General features: G+C 41.0%; 1 protein-coding gene across 2 annotated transcripts; it reads left to right on the top strand.

The window, feature by feature from the left end:
• The first annotated feature begins 1,979 nt into the window (after positions 1-1,979).
• Positions 1,980-15,498, top strand: tsc1b (TSC complex subunit 1b). 2 transcript variants are annotated; one of them, XM_079486822.1, is made up of 22 exons: positions 1,980-2,048; positions 3,590-3,848; positions 3,967-4,070; positions 4,392-4,544; positions 4,641-4,785; positions 4,940-5,094; positions 5,362-5,435; positions 5,535-5,713; positions 6,211-6,329; positions 7,781-7,946; positions 8,210-8,328; positions 8,415-8,496; positions 8,608-8,703; positions 8,907-9,513; positions 9,992-10,035; positions 10,207-10,373; positions 10,847-11,029; positions 11,272-11,382; positions 11,480-11,602; positions 11,701-11,888; positions 12,397-12,570; positions 12,766-15,498. In XM_079486822.1, the coding sequence occupies exons 2-22, from the start codon at positions 3,740-3,742 to the stop codon at positions 13,361-13,363; spliced, it is 3,696 nt and encodes a 1,231-aa protein (XP_079342948.1). In that variant the 5' UTR covers positions 1,980-2,048; positions 3,590-3,739; the 3' UTR covers positions 13,364-15,498. The 2 variants fall into 2 exon arrangements, with proteins under 2 accessions (XP_079342948.1, XP_079342949.1); XM_079486823.1 differs by having other exon boundaries at positions 1,989-2,048; positions 8,213-8,328.
• The last annotated feature ends 244 nt before the right edge of the window (positions 15,499-15,742 follow it).

The raw sequence follows: 15,742 nt of genomic DNA on the forward strand, positions 1-15,742 counted from the left end.
ACATTTGCCTACAAAAAGTTTAGACTTTGAGATCCAATTTGGCAAAGTTTAGGGTTACTAAAATGTTTAATTTTCAAACAAACTCTAGAATACAGAATTCATTTTTTAAAAGGATGTGAAAATATGTTTGTGATTTAAAAAGGCATAAATAGGACTACCGTTGAGCGTTCACAAAGTTAAGTGATGGGAACAATCTGTTAAATGTTGGAGATGTTTAGCAAAATTCCTAACCTGTCCTAATGTGATTTTTTATCAACTCAACTCAATGACAATAATTATTTCTCACCTGCTGACGTAAAGGGTTTACCCCAAAATGATGTATTTAACCCCATGTAATTCCGAACCTGACTTCTGCAGGACAATATTTTTGAAAAACCATGGTGACCATTGCCCCATTCATTACTGTTGTATGGAGACAAAACCACTCAGACATGTCTCAAACTATCTTCTTTTTTTCTGTCCCGTAGACATGAGGGTGCAATAAATAATGAGAGAAATTGTATTATTTTCCCTTTAACCGCTAATAGGTTTAACACATAAGACCACTGGGATAAAGTAACTCTTAAACGCTTAAAAGTACCCCTAAGAAATACACACCAAACCTGTAATGTTAGTAGCACCTCAGAATGTTTGCTTTGCTTTATTTGCACAGTTGTGTTTTGGTTGCAGCCTTAAGCGTTTAAATAAGACATTTGATTATTAAAAGCACAATTCGTTTAATACTTCTATTATTACAAACACAGAAAAAAATGAATCTGTATGTGTTTTCAAGGTGCTTTATAAACGTAATGATTGAGCGGTGATCACTTTTGCTATGGTTGTCTTTTACCAGAACATTATTGAATCAAATGTATTTACGCCACCGTGTGGATTTGTTATCAAAATGCACGGTTTTAGAAATCGTATTATCTAAAATACATATTTAAAAATCGTTTAAAATGCCTATATTTGAAAAGTTAACTGTCCTTAGCTGATTTAACTTAATGAGACGTATCCATACAGTGCAACACACATTCTATGATGATACTTAGGGGAGATAAGCAGTATTTTCCAGCATTGAGCATATATAGCAGAGTGGCGCAGCGGAAGCGTGCTGGGCCCATAACCCAGAGGTCGATGGATCGAAACCATCCTCTGCTAATTTTGATTTATGTCTTTAAAGGCTATGCTGCAGTGATGAACTACTGAATAAACTTTCCATTTCCATCTGATCTGTTATATTATCTACTACATGTGAGAGTTGTAGTTATAATTTCTTATCGGCATTGCTTAACACATTTTGATTGGAGAGGCCACCTAATGTAGTAGATAAAATTTTAATGTCGTATATTTGCCAAGAACACCAAAAATAGCAAAACTCGAATTTCCGTGTTATTGAGTGTGTGGCTCAAGTTGATTGATTTGAATGCATTCTTGAAGGAAAATGTCCTAGATATATGACTATTACAATATTACACCACTAGAGAGAGGGCTTTACAACAAAACTGGCCTTTTAACAGAATAATCAGTATGTATCAGCTTTCCAGATGAACATGAAGCATGCTATGTCCCCTATTTTTGTTACTTTAACTTCAATGTATTTACAATGTGTAATATTCTTGTTTAATTACTTCACAGCACACGTTCCATCATAGTTATTTTTCACCCCGTTATTTAATTTAACCATGAATAATCTACTTTTGTATGCAAAATATTAACTGGTCCAAGTCAACGTCCGCGCTTACCACCTGAGTCACGCGAAAACCGCATTACAGCGCACTGCATCCCTCCACCCTTCAGAAAAACAACCCAGGACCTAACTGCAGAAATACTCCAAAGCTTTCACGGTTGAATCTCATTCACGTCACAGTTTTAAATATTTATAATGTGTGATTATAAATAGTTCTATGATTCTGTTCCTATTTTTGTCACTGGCTTGTTGAACGAAACAGGCTTGTTTCTGCGAGAGGGATTATTTCTCCTGCACAGCTGCGGATGCTGACCACGTAGGGAGGGGTTGTGAGGTGTTCAAGATGGCGGCGCCCTGTGGAGTGCAGTTGCTCTAACAGGTAAACAGGTTTATTCATCGTTGCATATTAAAGTGATAGGTTTACATTACGTGCGGTGACAATCGAGATGTTAGATGCCTTAACTTTTCGGTGTTTTAAGTGCATTATAGAGTCCGTCAGGAGTGATTTCTGTATTGCTCGAAGCTTGTCGATATTAAGGCTCTCATGCCTGCGACTGTCAGTGAAATAATAGTCCTCATTGATTGATACAGTTCCAAAAATTAATCTTAACGCATTTCCACATGCATTTGCGCGCGTTCACAGAGGAATGTAGAATGCATGGGTTATATTATATTTTGTTGACGCATTATTCAGAGAGGGATCCGTAAATTCTGCCCATTGTTCTCGCGAGCTGTTTACGCCAATGGTGATTTCAATACAGAGAGCAGTACGCAGGCTTTAACCACATTCAAAAACGTTTTCGCAGTATACATTTGGACGTTGCATGACATTCATGTACATATATATTGGTGGGCTTTGCTGCTTTTTATTAGTTATTTATTTATTTAAGGCCAAACATTGTTTTTTTACAGAAACGCTTATATGAAGCATTGAATATTATCTGCCTAACAATTCAGTGTAATTCACAAGTCTTTGGTTGTGTGATCATTTAATGGGTTTTATCTAAAAAAATACATTATTAAGATTATTATCAGAATGCAAGATAGAGGTTTATGAACCAGAACTTTATCTTTGCATCTCTATGACACTTTTATTTAACTTATACACAACCTCTCGAAGGAATTCGGTCTTTTTTATAAAGCCATAAATCTGGGATATAAAGCTTATTTGAATTGCTAACAGCCCTGTTTTCCAGTTAGCAGGCACAGCCACACTTTACGATGAGGTCGTCCGGCACTTCATAATATAAGTGTTTTTCCCCTAATCGTGATGCATTCTCTTAAGTTGTGGGTTATGACCATGAAGTTAGTCAATTCACTTCTTTGTTTCTACCCTGAGCTAACTATGCTTGACATCACCCTTCCCTGGATGCTTCTCATCAAGTTATGCTTAGAGCAGTGTTTTAGAACAGCTGTTTCTTAGGTTGATACTTGGAACCGTTCCTAGCAGCTGTTTGTCTTGCATGCCTGGCTGTCCACTTTAGGTCTTGGTGACTTGCGTCACTCACATTGTTACTTGTCTCAAATTTAAGGAAAGTTATTGGTGTGCCAGTGGTGGTGTTTGTGAAAGATCATGTCTTATGCTACGTTATACAGAAAGGGTTGTATCTCAGCTTTTCCATTTTGGTTGTTTTGTTTTCCTTATTAGCAAAAATAAAAATGGGTTGTGTTGAGGAAATGCATCACTTTTAGCTTGTGCTGTTGCAATCCCTGCAACCCACATGACTGTTTGCTGATGATCATACGTTAGATCATACGTGATTATAATAGTATCATCATTCTGTGAACATTTTCATGCACTCTGCAGTGTTCTTCTTGCAAGATTTACTTAAGGCAGGGACCGCAAGATGTTCTCATAAACATTTCATCAACACAGCCATTTCAGATGCACGAATGTCAGCCCTTAAATGTCTCTTGCAGAGGTGCCTGGAGACTGGATCGACGGGCGGCCCAGGGACCCCTCCAGGCCAGACGGTGCGCTGGATGCCGTGAGAGTGACGTCTGAGAGCCGCACCCTAGTCCCTTCTAGAGACACCCGCCACTGAACTCTCCTGCGCTGTCCGTACCATCATGTCCAGGGAACAGCTGAACGTGGGGGACCTCCTCCCTCTCCTGGAGACCTCTGACCTCCGGCAGCTCGATGAGATCAAGGGCCTTATCAATGAACACCTCAACACAGGTCTGACTGAAACGTGTTGCCTATTGCTAGAAACAACATTAGAAAGATGCAGTCTTGGGAAACTTTCATCCTAGTAACTCAGTCTTATCACATGCTGGCGTTGGTTTGTGTTTTGTAGATCGAGGGTCAGTGCTGCTGAATGGTTTGGTGGATTATTTCCTGGAGACCAACTCCGCCCAGGCAGTGCACATCCTGTCCTCAGTGAGGGAGCCACACGATAAGGTGACTTAACTGTTTTTCTCTTTATTGTTTTAAGCAGTCCTGAACCTGCTATGCTGCATATCACAGTATGACATATATACAGTGATGTCATGTTTCAAAATTTTCACCGTACTGTTAAAATAAGAATGAATATTAAAGGAGCCTTTCAACTAAACAGGATCCGACTAAATGACCCAGAATCCTATGTCAGTGCATCTTTAATTATGTCCATTTCTTTCATTAATATTTAATAAATGTCTTATAAACACTTTGTCAGTAGTTAGTAATCTGGTAAGTGTGGTTGTTTTAAATATAGAATTTGCTGTCTTTTTTATCTTCCAGCTCCTTTTTGATAAAATGAATGAATGCATGGGTAAAGCCCAGTGTCGCCTGCCCACGCTCACTCTACTGGGGCATGTTGTCAGAAAGCAGCCGTCTTGGATTCACAAGATTGCTCGCTATCCGCTGCTGCTATCTCTCCTCAAATGCCTCAAGGTAAGTCCCAAAACATTTGTTATTGATGGTATGTCGTGTATTCATGGTATGTGTCAAGGATTGTGAATAAACATATTTGTTTACTGTGTTTAACAGACAGACACAGATGTTGTGGTTCTGATAACCGGAGTCTTGGTGCTTATCACCCTGTTACCCATGATTCCTCAAGCTGGCAAGCAGCACCTCTATGAGTTCTTTGACGTATTCGGCCGTCTGGCTTCCTGGAACCTGAGAAGCCCAGGTAAGAGATTTGAAAAGGCTGCCTTGAAATGCTTTCTCAGATTTTTTATGCACTTGAAACATCTAAACTCTCAAAGACAACATGTTTTCAGCCACCTTTAAAGCAACAAACTAAATGCTTTTAGTAGTTACTAACCAGTGCTGTGGTTTATCAGGACACATACCAGAGGTGTATCTCATCCACCTGCATGCCAGTGTGTACGCACTCTTCCATCGGCTCTACGGGATGTATCCCTGCAACTTTGTGTCCTACCTGCGGTCTCATTACTGTATGAAGGAGAACATGGACACCTTTGAGGAGGTGCTCAAGGTAAGCTGTCTAATCTGTACTACTATCGAATTCCTGGAAAGAGTAATGGAGTGATTTGTCTAAATAGGAACTATCTGTCAGTTACTTTCTATTACTTTTTTGTCTTCTCTGACCATAAAAGGTAAATTGGAATTTGGCAAAAATGACTAGTGCGGTTATAGATGCTATAATTTTGCTCCAATTTGCAACTTAAAACATGGTATTTGTATATTGTAAATGGATGAATACAATTAAATATTGAGGATATATACAATCTGTGTGTTTCAGCCAATGCTAGAGCATGTTAGAATACACCCAGAGTTAGTAACCGGAACCAAGGACCATGAACTAGATCCCAGCAGGTGAGTCACCATCAACCATCACTCAACCATGTCATTGCAATGCATGCATAAAAAATTACAGCTACGCTGCATTTTCTTATTTTCTCTCTCATGTTACAGGTGGAAGAGGTTTGAGATCCATGACATAGTCATTGAGTGTGCCAAAGTCTCTCTGGATCCGAAGGAGGCATCCTGTGAAGAGGGCTATGCCACCATGCCTGAGCATTTCTGTGCCCATTTACAGCAACGTCCTGCTGATTGCACTGCCAGTCCGTACGCCGACTTCCACAGTAGCTATGGTAACCACCTCATACTTCTCTATATGTTGATTTAGAAGCTGTAGCCTAACATCCAAACTGGTAACCAGAACATTGTAGATTTTCAAACCTATGACTGTTGCATTAATGGCTTGTCATGCACTTATTGTGTTTTTGGAGTATGTCTGTATAATAAACATACAATTAATTGTTTTTGATGGAAATTATATAATAAATTAGTACAACCGTAACGTCTGATTAGATGACTCGTAGTTAAAGCCATTGTAAAATACATCTGAACACCTGTGAACTGAATTCTATAGCAACACAACAAGCAAAGTTGCGTTGTTGCTTGACAAACACGAATGACGTGACTTCTCTTTTGCGCCGTGTCTAAGAAAAGTAGCATGGTCCTCTATTAGTGTAACAATTTGATAGACTGTATAAAATCAAGACCACCAATGTTGGAACACATTTAGTCTATTTTCATTCATTCAGTTTTTTCAGTGAAAGTTAGAAACTTGTTTTGACTCTTACAGGAAGTTCTTCCTCGACTAATTTATCAACCCCTCGTCAGCCTGTGTTCCCTCCTCTGGCCCTGTCCTCTTTCTCAGGGACTCAGCCGCCCTGTCGCAGCCCCACTGGGACCCGTCGGCAGGTAAGACTCCATTAAGAGACCGCCGTTCACATGGTCATCTGTTTCTCAATGTGAGATTATCCACAATGTCAAATTTTGTTTAAGGATGGGTACTTTTAACACTGATGTGACATCTGTCTGTTTGTCCAAACAATGTAAGATTTATGATATTGTTTAGTGTTTTTTTTTTTGGTTATAAGTGGAAACCTCAAGACAGTTCTGTATTAGGTAAACCCACTAAATCAACGTTCTTCATACAAACTAATCCGGTTTGGCACACTTACACAACAGCACCAGTGAAGCAACCAGAGCGTGCTTCCCTTCACCCTCTTGTTGTTTGTCAGCTGTTGTCTGTAAAAACACCCATCCTTGAACCCCTCCCTTCCCTTGCCCACACTACCACCCCCCTTCTCTCCCCATGAATCCCGTAGTTGTTCTCCAGGCAGCCTGAGGAGGAGGAGGAGGAGGAGAAGAAGAAGTAGAGAGGTGTTGAGTCATTCCGGTGGGTGTACAAGGCTCTAAAAAGAGAAAAACATGCCATCTCTTAGCTGACGCAGAAACTGTTGCCCCGGCAACTTGAATGACGGTGCAGCGTTTTTCTTGGCTTGTTACCTCCCACAGTCAGGACCTTTATTCAGCAGAACGCACCCCAGGCTGAAAACAAGCAGTCTGCCGTGTGTTTGTGTTCTAGCGAGGTGCATATTTGTGTGGATTTGGTCACATGTTGATGTTGGGGATGTCTTTGTTAAGATTTCTCATGCTTTGTGTTGCATTTTGTAAATACTGTACATTCCTTTTGGAGGTTACATTTGTGGCAATTCCAAATAAACAATATTTAACATTAATTGGGTGACAGCAATGTGAAATTCAGTAATATTATAAATATAATAAAAAAGATCCCCTTATATAAGCATGCCGTATCAACTGTAACGCTGTGAAATTACAGGCAGATTTTCCCTAATTTGGCTAAATATCAACATTAATTGAAATATAAGGAAACAGTTTTGTTAAAAATAAACAGAGCTGGAAATAGAAAAGTTAATGTTTTGAGTAAATATTGTGGGTAAATCACTTAGACATGGCTCAGAGGTTTTTATATGAACCGTTCTTCCATGAATAATTCTTCCATTTTCTCAAAACAATGCGTGTTTTTTCCCCCTCGCTATCCCTTGATATAGGTCAGACATAGATAATGCTTAATACTGTCATGTGTACCGTCACGCCTTATATTTATTACATAACGATTTTTTAGCATTCCACTTTCCTGTGCTTATTTTCTGTGTATACAAGTTATAACCCGCACGCAATGTTTACGGGAAAAGCAAATAAATATGTATTGAATATTTAATAACTGGGCTATGGAGAAAGTGTATGTGTTTACCCATGTCTCACCAAATAGTTAATTAAAGAGAATTTTGATAATCGCTTGAGTCTGTATAAGCAGTCAAGCGACTGTGTTTGTTTATTTTTAGAACTCCAGCTGTGAATTTAATGCTGCATATGGCACCAAAGATTCCCTCTGGAGTCCCTCCTCCCAGTGTGGCATGGCCACGCCTCCTTTTTCCCGTGGGATGTCACCAAACCTGGAACTCTCCCAGAGTGCCTCTCACCTACCCAGCTGCCTCTACAGCACACCTGGTGACTATACTGTCTTGTAATTTAGGATACATTGTTCACAGTTGAAGTTGCATTTGTGCTCTTGTTTTCTCCAATTCCTTTGACAACATAAATGCAAATGAATTCATGTCATTAAAAATTGTATATTGAGACAACTAATGGTAACTTTTTGCATACTAACTTTCAATAATTTTATCCAACAAAAAGTAGACTCAGTGTCAACATTTTCTCAAACAGTAGCATGAACTTTGTTTTTGTGGCTAACATCTCATTCCTCCCTGCAGCAGGAGGCAAAGGCACTCCGTCCTCCAGCACGCCTGCAGCCTCCACGCCTCCCCCCAGCCTCTCCGATGAGTTTTCCCCCATGATGGCACAACGCAGCACTGCCAGCCCGCCATGCAAGGTTCCCTTAAGCCTTTTGAGTTCACAGTTTGGAGTTTGGAGATCAGTACGATCTTGACTGTATTTTAATTGTTGTGCTCACTTTAGGATGGAAGACCTTTAGACCACACCAAACCCGCCCTGGTCAGACAGGAGCCAATCCGAGAGCCTGAAGTGATCGGTTACAGAGGTTAGTTGGTGTGAACCGGTTTATGTTATGATAGAGAGGTTTACAGATGTCGATGGTGGGAATTGATAAGGGTTGTTATAAAGCCTGAATATTTTGTGTTGTCTGACTCAGATGGTAGAAGTAAGGACATGCCCATGACACTGAACGAACTCTCCGTCTACATGAAGGAACAGGAGCAAATGAGGATCGAGAAAGAAAGGGAGGATGGTAAGATGAAGTGCATCTCTTGAACGCTCAGCAGATTTGCTTTGACAAACGATAAAGTCAAGTTTATTGAGAGTGCAAAACATGACCGAAGCCAGTCACACAGCACATTTGACTACTCAAGATTTCTTGCTTTTGTTATTGTTGGTAGAAAAGAGTGTGTTCTTAAAACGATTTTCTTGTTATTTTTTTATTTATTTCTTCAGCTGCCATCACAGAAGAACTTCAGAAGCTGACTGAAGACAAGCGGGATGTAACTGCTCTTCGTGGTTTTGACTCGCCCTTCTTCAGCACCACAGAGACTCTTACAGGAGCCCAGGAGAAACCTCTGCACTACTCAGTCCTAGGTGGCTCTATCAGAGACCCTCACAACGCCATCTCCACCCCCGATAAATCCGAGACCATAGGCAGGAGCATTGTCAGCAGAGGTATATCCCAGGAGCATCCATGGTCCTTCCAACCAGTATTCACGCCCATCGATCACCCAAGCCACAGTCATCTCCATCGGAGCCCCTCTGCATTGGACGACGAATCTCTAAAATTCAGCTTTTGCTCCCCGAGCCCGTGCAAACCTCCACCGCTGCCGTACGAGGCGCTGTTTGACATGGCCTTGCCCCGGACGGCCTCCCTGTTCATAGGGAGGAAGACTTCCGAGATTGTGCAGCGAGTATCTGTAGAAAGGTGCCAGAGAAATGACTTGGGCAAGTACGGTGAAGAGGAGGGTGCGGAGGGGGTTGTATCAGCTTCACCTCTGGAGGTGCTGGACCGCCTCGTGCAGCAGGGTGCTGATGCACATGATAAAGTGCTGAAGAGGTGAGATTTTTTTTTTCTTGGACATGAATGTTAGTAACCAAAGGTTTTAGGACAAAATCAAAAAATCTAATTTCCAAAGTAAAGACATGAGTTTGCTGAAGTAGGACTGTGTATTGGGAGCTTTTTTCCGAGTCAGACCAGTTGCAGATTTGCTCTTAAACAAATAGCTGCATTGTCCTGTCTCGCATCCACCGCAGCTCAAATTAGTCAGCATGATAACAGCAGGGCCATTGTTGCAGGAATACGATCAGAGCTCCTTCTGTCTTGCTCTCTCTACCATACAGCATGAGCAGGCCTTATGAGAAGATGACACATAATTGAGTTGGGTTACTGGGCTCTGATAGGTGGGCTTTGGCTCTGGTCACAGAAGATTCTGTCCCTGTGCCAGAACAGCAGTGCGTCCAAAATTATTGTGACATAGTCACTGACCTTCTTGATGGCCTGTGTTTTTCCCCTTCCTCTAACATCTTGCTCACAGATTACCCCTGCCAAGCAAGTCAGCTGACTGGACGCACTTCGGAGGTAAAAAACATTGTACAGACACACATTTGCTCCTTGTGAAAAAGGAGGGGCTTTGAAAGAGCTAAGACACACCATGTTTTTTTTCAAGTTTTTTTTTACGAAGTTTACACCTGATGAATATGAAAATGAGTAATGCTTTTGACAACCGTTATGTTCTTTCTTTCGTTGCAGGTTCTGCTCCTCTGGATGAGCTGCACACACTGCGAAGTCAGCTGCTACTGCTGCACAACCAGCTGCTGTACGAGCGCTACAAGAGAGAGCAGCACGCCTTGCGCAACCGCCGTTTGCTCCGCCGCATCATCAACGCCACCGCACTAGAGGAGCAGAACAACGCTATGGTAATGTCTCTCAGAATTCCCTGTCAATCAACACCCAGTTTTGTAATTCACAAGTTCGTCTATGCAGATAATAACAATAGAGCGATGGTAGAAAGGTATGTGCATTTGGCGTGTTGTCAGGGGAGGGGGCCCTGAGCTTGCCGGTTCCTACCGAACCGAGCTCGGAACCAGGCTCGAGGAGAGGTGCCAAGTAGGAGAAAGTTATATAGGTTTTTAATGACATTGAGGGTAAGTAAATAATAATAAAAAACAAATTTGGGTGAACTATCATTTGTCATTTGAACATTGACCCGGCCCCGGATAAGCGGAAGAAAATGGATGGATGGATGGATGGATAATTTGTCACTTTATCTGTCCCATACCTTTTATTTGCCAGATGTTCACCTTTGTTGACCACTAGAGGGCAACAGAGAGCCATATCCCCTATGAGGGTCAGTAAGAGTTGATTGTTTCTGGTATATTTGTCTCCACAGAAGGACCAGCTTAACCTGCAGAGTGTGGATATCATGTCTCTTAGAGAGAGCTTGCAGGTGGAGCAGCAGAGATACAGACAGCTTTGGGATGACAGAGAGATCGCAGTGACGCGCCTCCACAGTCAAATACACCAACTGCAGCAGGCCAGAGACGATTATTACACCAAAAACCAGGAGTTACAGGTGCTTCACACAAACTACTGTCCTATTGAGTGACACATAGATACGCAGTCATAACTTTAACAAACAGAAAATAGCTAAAGTGGTAACAAACTGTAATTCAACCAAAAACCCACCAGCGGAGGTTGATGTCAAATGTTATTATTATTTTGATGATAATATTTTAAGAATTGTATTAAACCATGTTATACAAAGTTTAGAATGGTGTATTTAATTTGAACACACATCTGTGATCAACCAATCAGAGTAAGCTACAAGAATGCCAGAAGAGAATAGGTGAGATTGAGGCGGAGCTTCAGAGGGCAAACAACAAGGTGTGCCACACAGGGCACCTGCTGAACCAACTCACTGCCAAGGTAAAGTTAATTCACCAGCCTATTTATGTTCAGTGTTGTTAAAGTACGACTTAAATGTAGATTACGAAGCATGATGATAATTTCTCCTTTGTTTTAGCTGTCGTCCAGTGAAAGCGTTCAGCAGCAGCTGAGTTTTCTAAACAAGCAGTTGTTGCTGTTGGGGGAAGCTCATAAACTGTGTGTCCAGGAACTGCAGCAGGCTGGACCAGACACCAGCAAGGTACACATCACATCAGGAGAACAAGTAGCCCTGCATCTCCTTTAATCTTGAGGAACTGCTACTCTCTCATCCGCCCTGTCTTCCTCTGTCTCTTGCAGGAGGTACAGATGCTCCAGTCATCCTGGGGAAAGGAAACGGAACGTCTGAAGCAGAATCTGTTATTTCAGACCCAAAAGCTGGATGCTGCTCAGCAGAGAGTAGCCGAGCTAGAGACGCTGCTTTCCAAGAAAGAGCACCTGATTGCAGAGCAAAAGAAGTTTCTAGATGATGTCAAGGTTCAGGCTAGGTATGAGAGCTGGTCTTAAAGATAATGTTGTTTAAGCCAAGAGACAAAATTAAGCTCTTATTGAATTTGCATGTTGGCGTTTAATTGGAAATATAAAAATGCAGAATGTTTTCTTTGATGGTTTTGTTTAGGAGTTTAGTGAGAGTAGACAGTTTGTACAGTATTAAAATCCTTACGTCTATGGAATATCACCATTGAGTGCGAGTGTGTTTGTGTGTGCGCATGCATGTTTTGAATGTATTAGTCTGTGTGTGTGTGGTTGTGAATTTATCTGGTGCACAAACAACATGTTTACATTTGGTTAATTCTTGTAAACCCTCAAACTTAGTTTTTAATGGAATGACATGTTGTTTGATAACTCTCAATTAGTTTAAAATGTTTTAGTAAAAGGGTTTGTATGGATCTTTCTATAAAATGTAATTTTTTTAAAGCTCCACAAAACACTATAAAGCAAATAAAGAAGCTGTTCCCTCAAATCTGCCTTTCACATTGTCTTTTTCTCCATCAGAGGGGAGCTGCACGCTTCTGAGAGCAGATACCAGACCCAGCGGCGGATAGCACTGGCCCTCCAGGCTGAACTTTTACAGCTGTACAGCAGACTGGAAACTGAAGACTCTTCTACCACCACTTCAGCCTCACCAGCAGAGGGTGCAGCTGAGACACGCAGTTCTGAAGAGACCAGGTATGACCAAACACCACTGTTATGCAAAAATAAAAAAAGTTTAAATGCATAATATTAATAAAAAAAGTGCATAGTATTATAAGGTTTGTCTTTATATTGTATTTTGTGGCAAACATGCACCGCCCCACTTATTTTGCACATCAACAAGTTGTTTGTTACTGTACTATTTCATTCTGACTGTTTCTGGCTTCTTAGTGTCATACTGGTGGACAGGCCAATGAAAACAGCCACCAAAGAGGATGGCAAGGCTCCTCAGTCTCCACGGCGCAATGGTAGCATTCTACCGTCAGGGCAATCCAAAGCCAGTCCCTCTGCCGCCAACTCTTTAAACGGCAACCGTGACACTCCTCCACCTGTCCTAGTGGAACCACCCCCCCATCGTCCTCATTCTCCGCTGGGCCCCCCAGGACCCCTGGTCTCTGCCGAGGTCCCGCTCACTGTGGGCTCCTACCCCAACGCCAAGAGCTTTTTGGGCATGCGAGCAAGAGAGCTCTTCCGCAACAAAAGCGAGAGCCAATGTGATGAGGACGAAGCTCCTCCCCCCCGTCTCACTGGCCTGTCACAGGGCCTGAAGACCGAGCTTTGCGTGGAACCGACGGCGAAGAGCACACCTGGCGCTTCGGGGTCCACCTCTGCTCAGAGCATCACCCTCGTCACGTCCGCTAAAGAAACCAACCCTGGTTCTCAGAGAGCAGATAACCGAGACACGTTCGGATCAAGGTGCCCAGAGCGGCCCAGACAGCAGCCGCTAAGAATCATAGACTATTATGATAGTCACCAGGAGCACAGCTGAAGTAAGGTTTGGAGAAAGTTGAAGTTGGATGGAGAGATGTGCACATTTAGATATTAGAGTGTAAGGCAAGACTCTTTAAATTTTCAGTGTTATCTGTCCAATTTCCTCAAGACGACAACAGGATTTGCAATGAGGGATTAAGTAAACCCCTCATCAAAACTGGAATGCATGGACTAAAATGTTACGAATGCAGTTTTAAAGTTGGTCACACATTAATCCCACTTTATTTTACAGTGTAAACATAACTGCTACATTTAGTTTTTGCTTATTCATTAGCTCCCTTTAAAGTCACCATTTCACGTGGAAGCTATGTGTTGACGGAAATATTAGATGCAATATCATTTGATTGAGTTATAGTGATGGTACAGTCCTCACACGATCACAGCTCAACCGCACAGAGTGTGAATGTGTGCTCGGATGTCTAAAAGAGGATCCAGTCGTCTTGTGCCAAGCAGTCAGTGTTCATTTTTTTTAAACCATCATGTTTTAACAGGCATGTCAGGTACATTTTCATGTGCTGATATCATGTTTATTTTTACAATGTTACTGTATGTATGTATGATGTCTGTGTGCGTGTGGATATTGTAGAATATCCCGGAGTCAGGACCAAGACTGATTCTGGGTTCAATTGCACTGTCAGTTGTTCATGATGAAAAATCCCTTTTAGTCTCAGACTAGACTTGATCTCGGTCATAAAGGTATATTCTAAATGTTACAGCCAAAACAAAGAGATGACCCAGTGTGTTTCGAGAGTTTTTTTATATGACTAGAATTTTTTTTTAATTATTTATTTTTGTTGTCCTAACTTCCCTTTATGTTATACATAGCTTTTCAAGTTGATTTTGGAGAATGTATTGCCAGTTACTCACTGCTTTTAAAAAGCCTGTTAACTGATTAACGTGTCGCCATTTAACAGGATCTTTGTGCTACGAAATATCTTAAGAAGTGTAATTTAATCTAGATATTGGCCATTATCAAGCCTTAACCCAATAGTCACATTTATCACATAACAGATGGACAAATGAAATTGCACAACTAATCTTAAAGGGACAGTTCACCCCAAAATTTAAATTCTGTAATTGAATCTCCCTCGAGTTGTTTAGAATCTGTATACATTTATTAGTTCCATAAAACACAGAGAAATATATTCGGAAGAATGCTTGTAACCACACAGTTATTGGCCACCATTGACTTCCATAGTAGGAAAAATTAAAATGGTAGTCAAATGTGCCCCAGAAGTGTTTGCTTACCTACATTCTTCAAAATATCAAAGACATGTATAATGCAATATTCCTTCTATGGTGGAGCATTCTTCTAAATATCTTTCTCTGTGTTCATCCGAACAAAGAAATGCATACAACTTGAGGGTGAGTATATGAAGAGAGAACTAGCATTTTTGGGTGAACTGTTCCTTTAAATTATAAGGTCAGTTCTCATAATAAATACTTAAAAATCGCATAGTTAGACATACAATAAAACTAGATAAGAACTTATTCAGACAGCATTAGTGCAGTTCTTTGTTGTGCTGGCAGAATTATAATCTCTTAACAGCTTTGGTGACACCTGTATTCTACCCTCTAACTTCAATGCACTGCATTCATTTCAATATTATTTCACATTTTGCTTTCTGAGTGCCAAATTTTTAAGACGTTGTTATGTAGAGTTGGGCTGTATCGGCTTTGTCATATTACTCAGCATATCTATTCCTATAACTACATATCAGTTGCTGGGGTAAATGCAAGACTCACTTTTTGGGGGGAAGTGAGGAGAGGTTGAGATTTTGCTCAGTTGGAAGTAGGCATCTTTTTAACCATAGATAATTTCCAAAAAAGTTCACGGAAATTTATAATGAAAAGTTCCCAAATCCTGTTGTCTCCTTGATATCTATGCTGTTCCTTCTGCCTTGCTATCTAGAGCATGTACAACAATCCTCTTTTAATGCCAACAATAGGAACTAACAAGACTTAACAAGACACAATGTACAATCAGTATGAAATGAAAGGTCCTTTGATCCAGATGAAAGTTCTGTGGTTTGTTGGGGCGAGGGAGGCCAGGTCGGTTCGTATAAGGTTCTTAAAGCAGTAGCTTGTGTGAACTGTGAATGACAAAAATAAAATCATCTTCAATGTTTTGCACTACAGATTTAGGGTCGTCTCGATTTTGTTCTCCTTGATTTATGTTGCTGTGAGGTGTGGAATGAAATGAAACATTATTAGAGCCCTAAACGCAATGCTGGCAGGAAAACATCACTTCTTTGTCCGTTGCCTACAATGATTTGTAGCTAATGTAGGTGAGTAATGCCTGTCCAAATGTTTGCATAACTACATTTGTAAAGCTATTAAACACATAACTTAAAAGTATATAAATGATACTGCGTTA

The sequence above is a fragment of the Barbatula barbatula genome, assembly GCF_947034865.1.
Source record: "Barbatula barbatula genome assembly, chromosome: 22".
In the NCBI taxonomy this organism is placed as follows: Eukaryota; Metazoa; Chordata; class Actinopteri; order Cypriniformes; family Nemacheilidae; genus Barbatula; species Barbatula barbatula.

What these genes read in the sequence shown, in the direction of transcription:
- tsc1b (XM_079486822.1), top strand. Translation starts at nt 3,740, where the DNA reads ATGTCCAGGGAACAGCTGAACGTGGGGGACCTCCTCCCTCTCCTGGAG. An exon ending in CTCTCCTCAAATGCCTCAAG is followed by an intron (nt 4,545 to 4,640) that starts GTAAGTCCCAAA and finishes TGTGTTTAACAG; the next exon opens with ACAGACACAGATGTTGTGGT. An exon ending in CTGCCTCTACAGCACACCTG is followed by an intron (nt 7,947 to 8,209) that starts GTGACTATACTG and finishes TCCTCCCTGCAG; the next exon opens with CAGGAGGCAAAGGCACTCCG.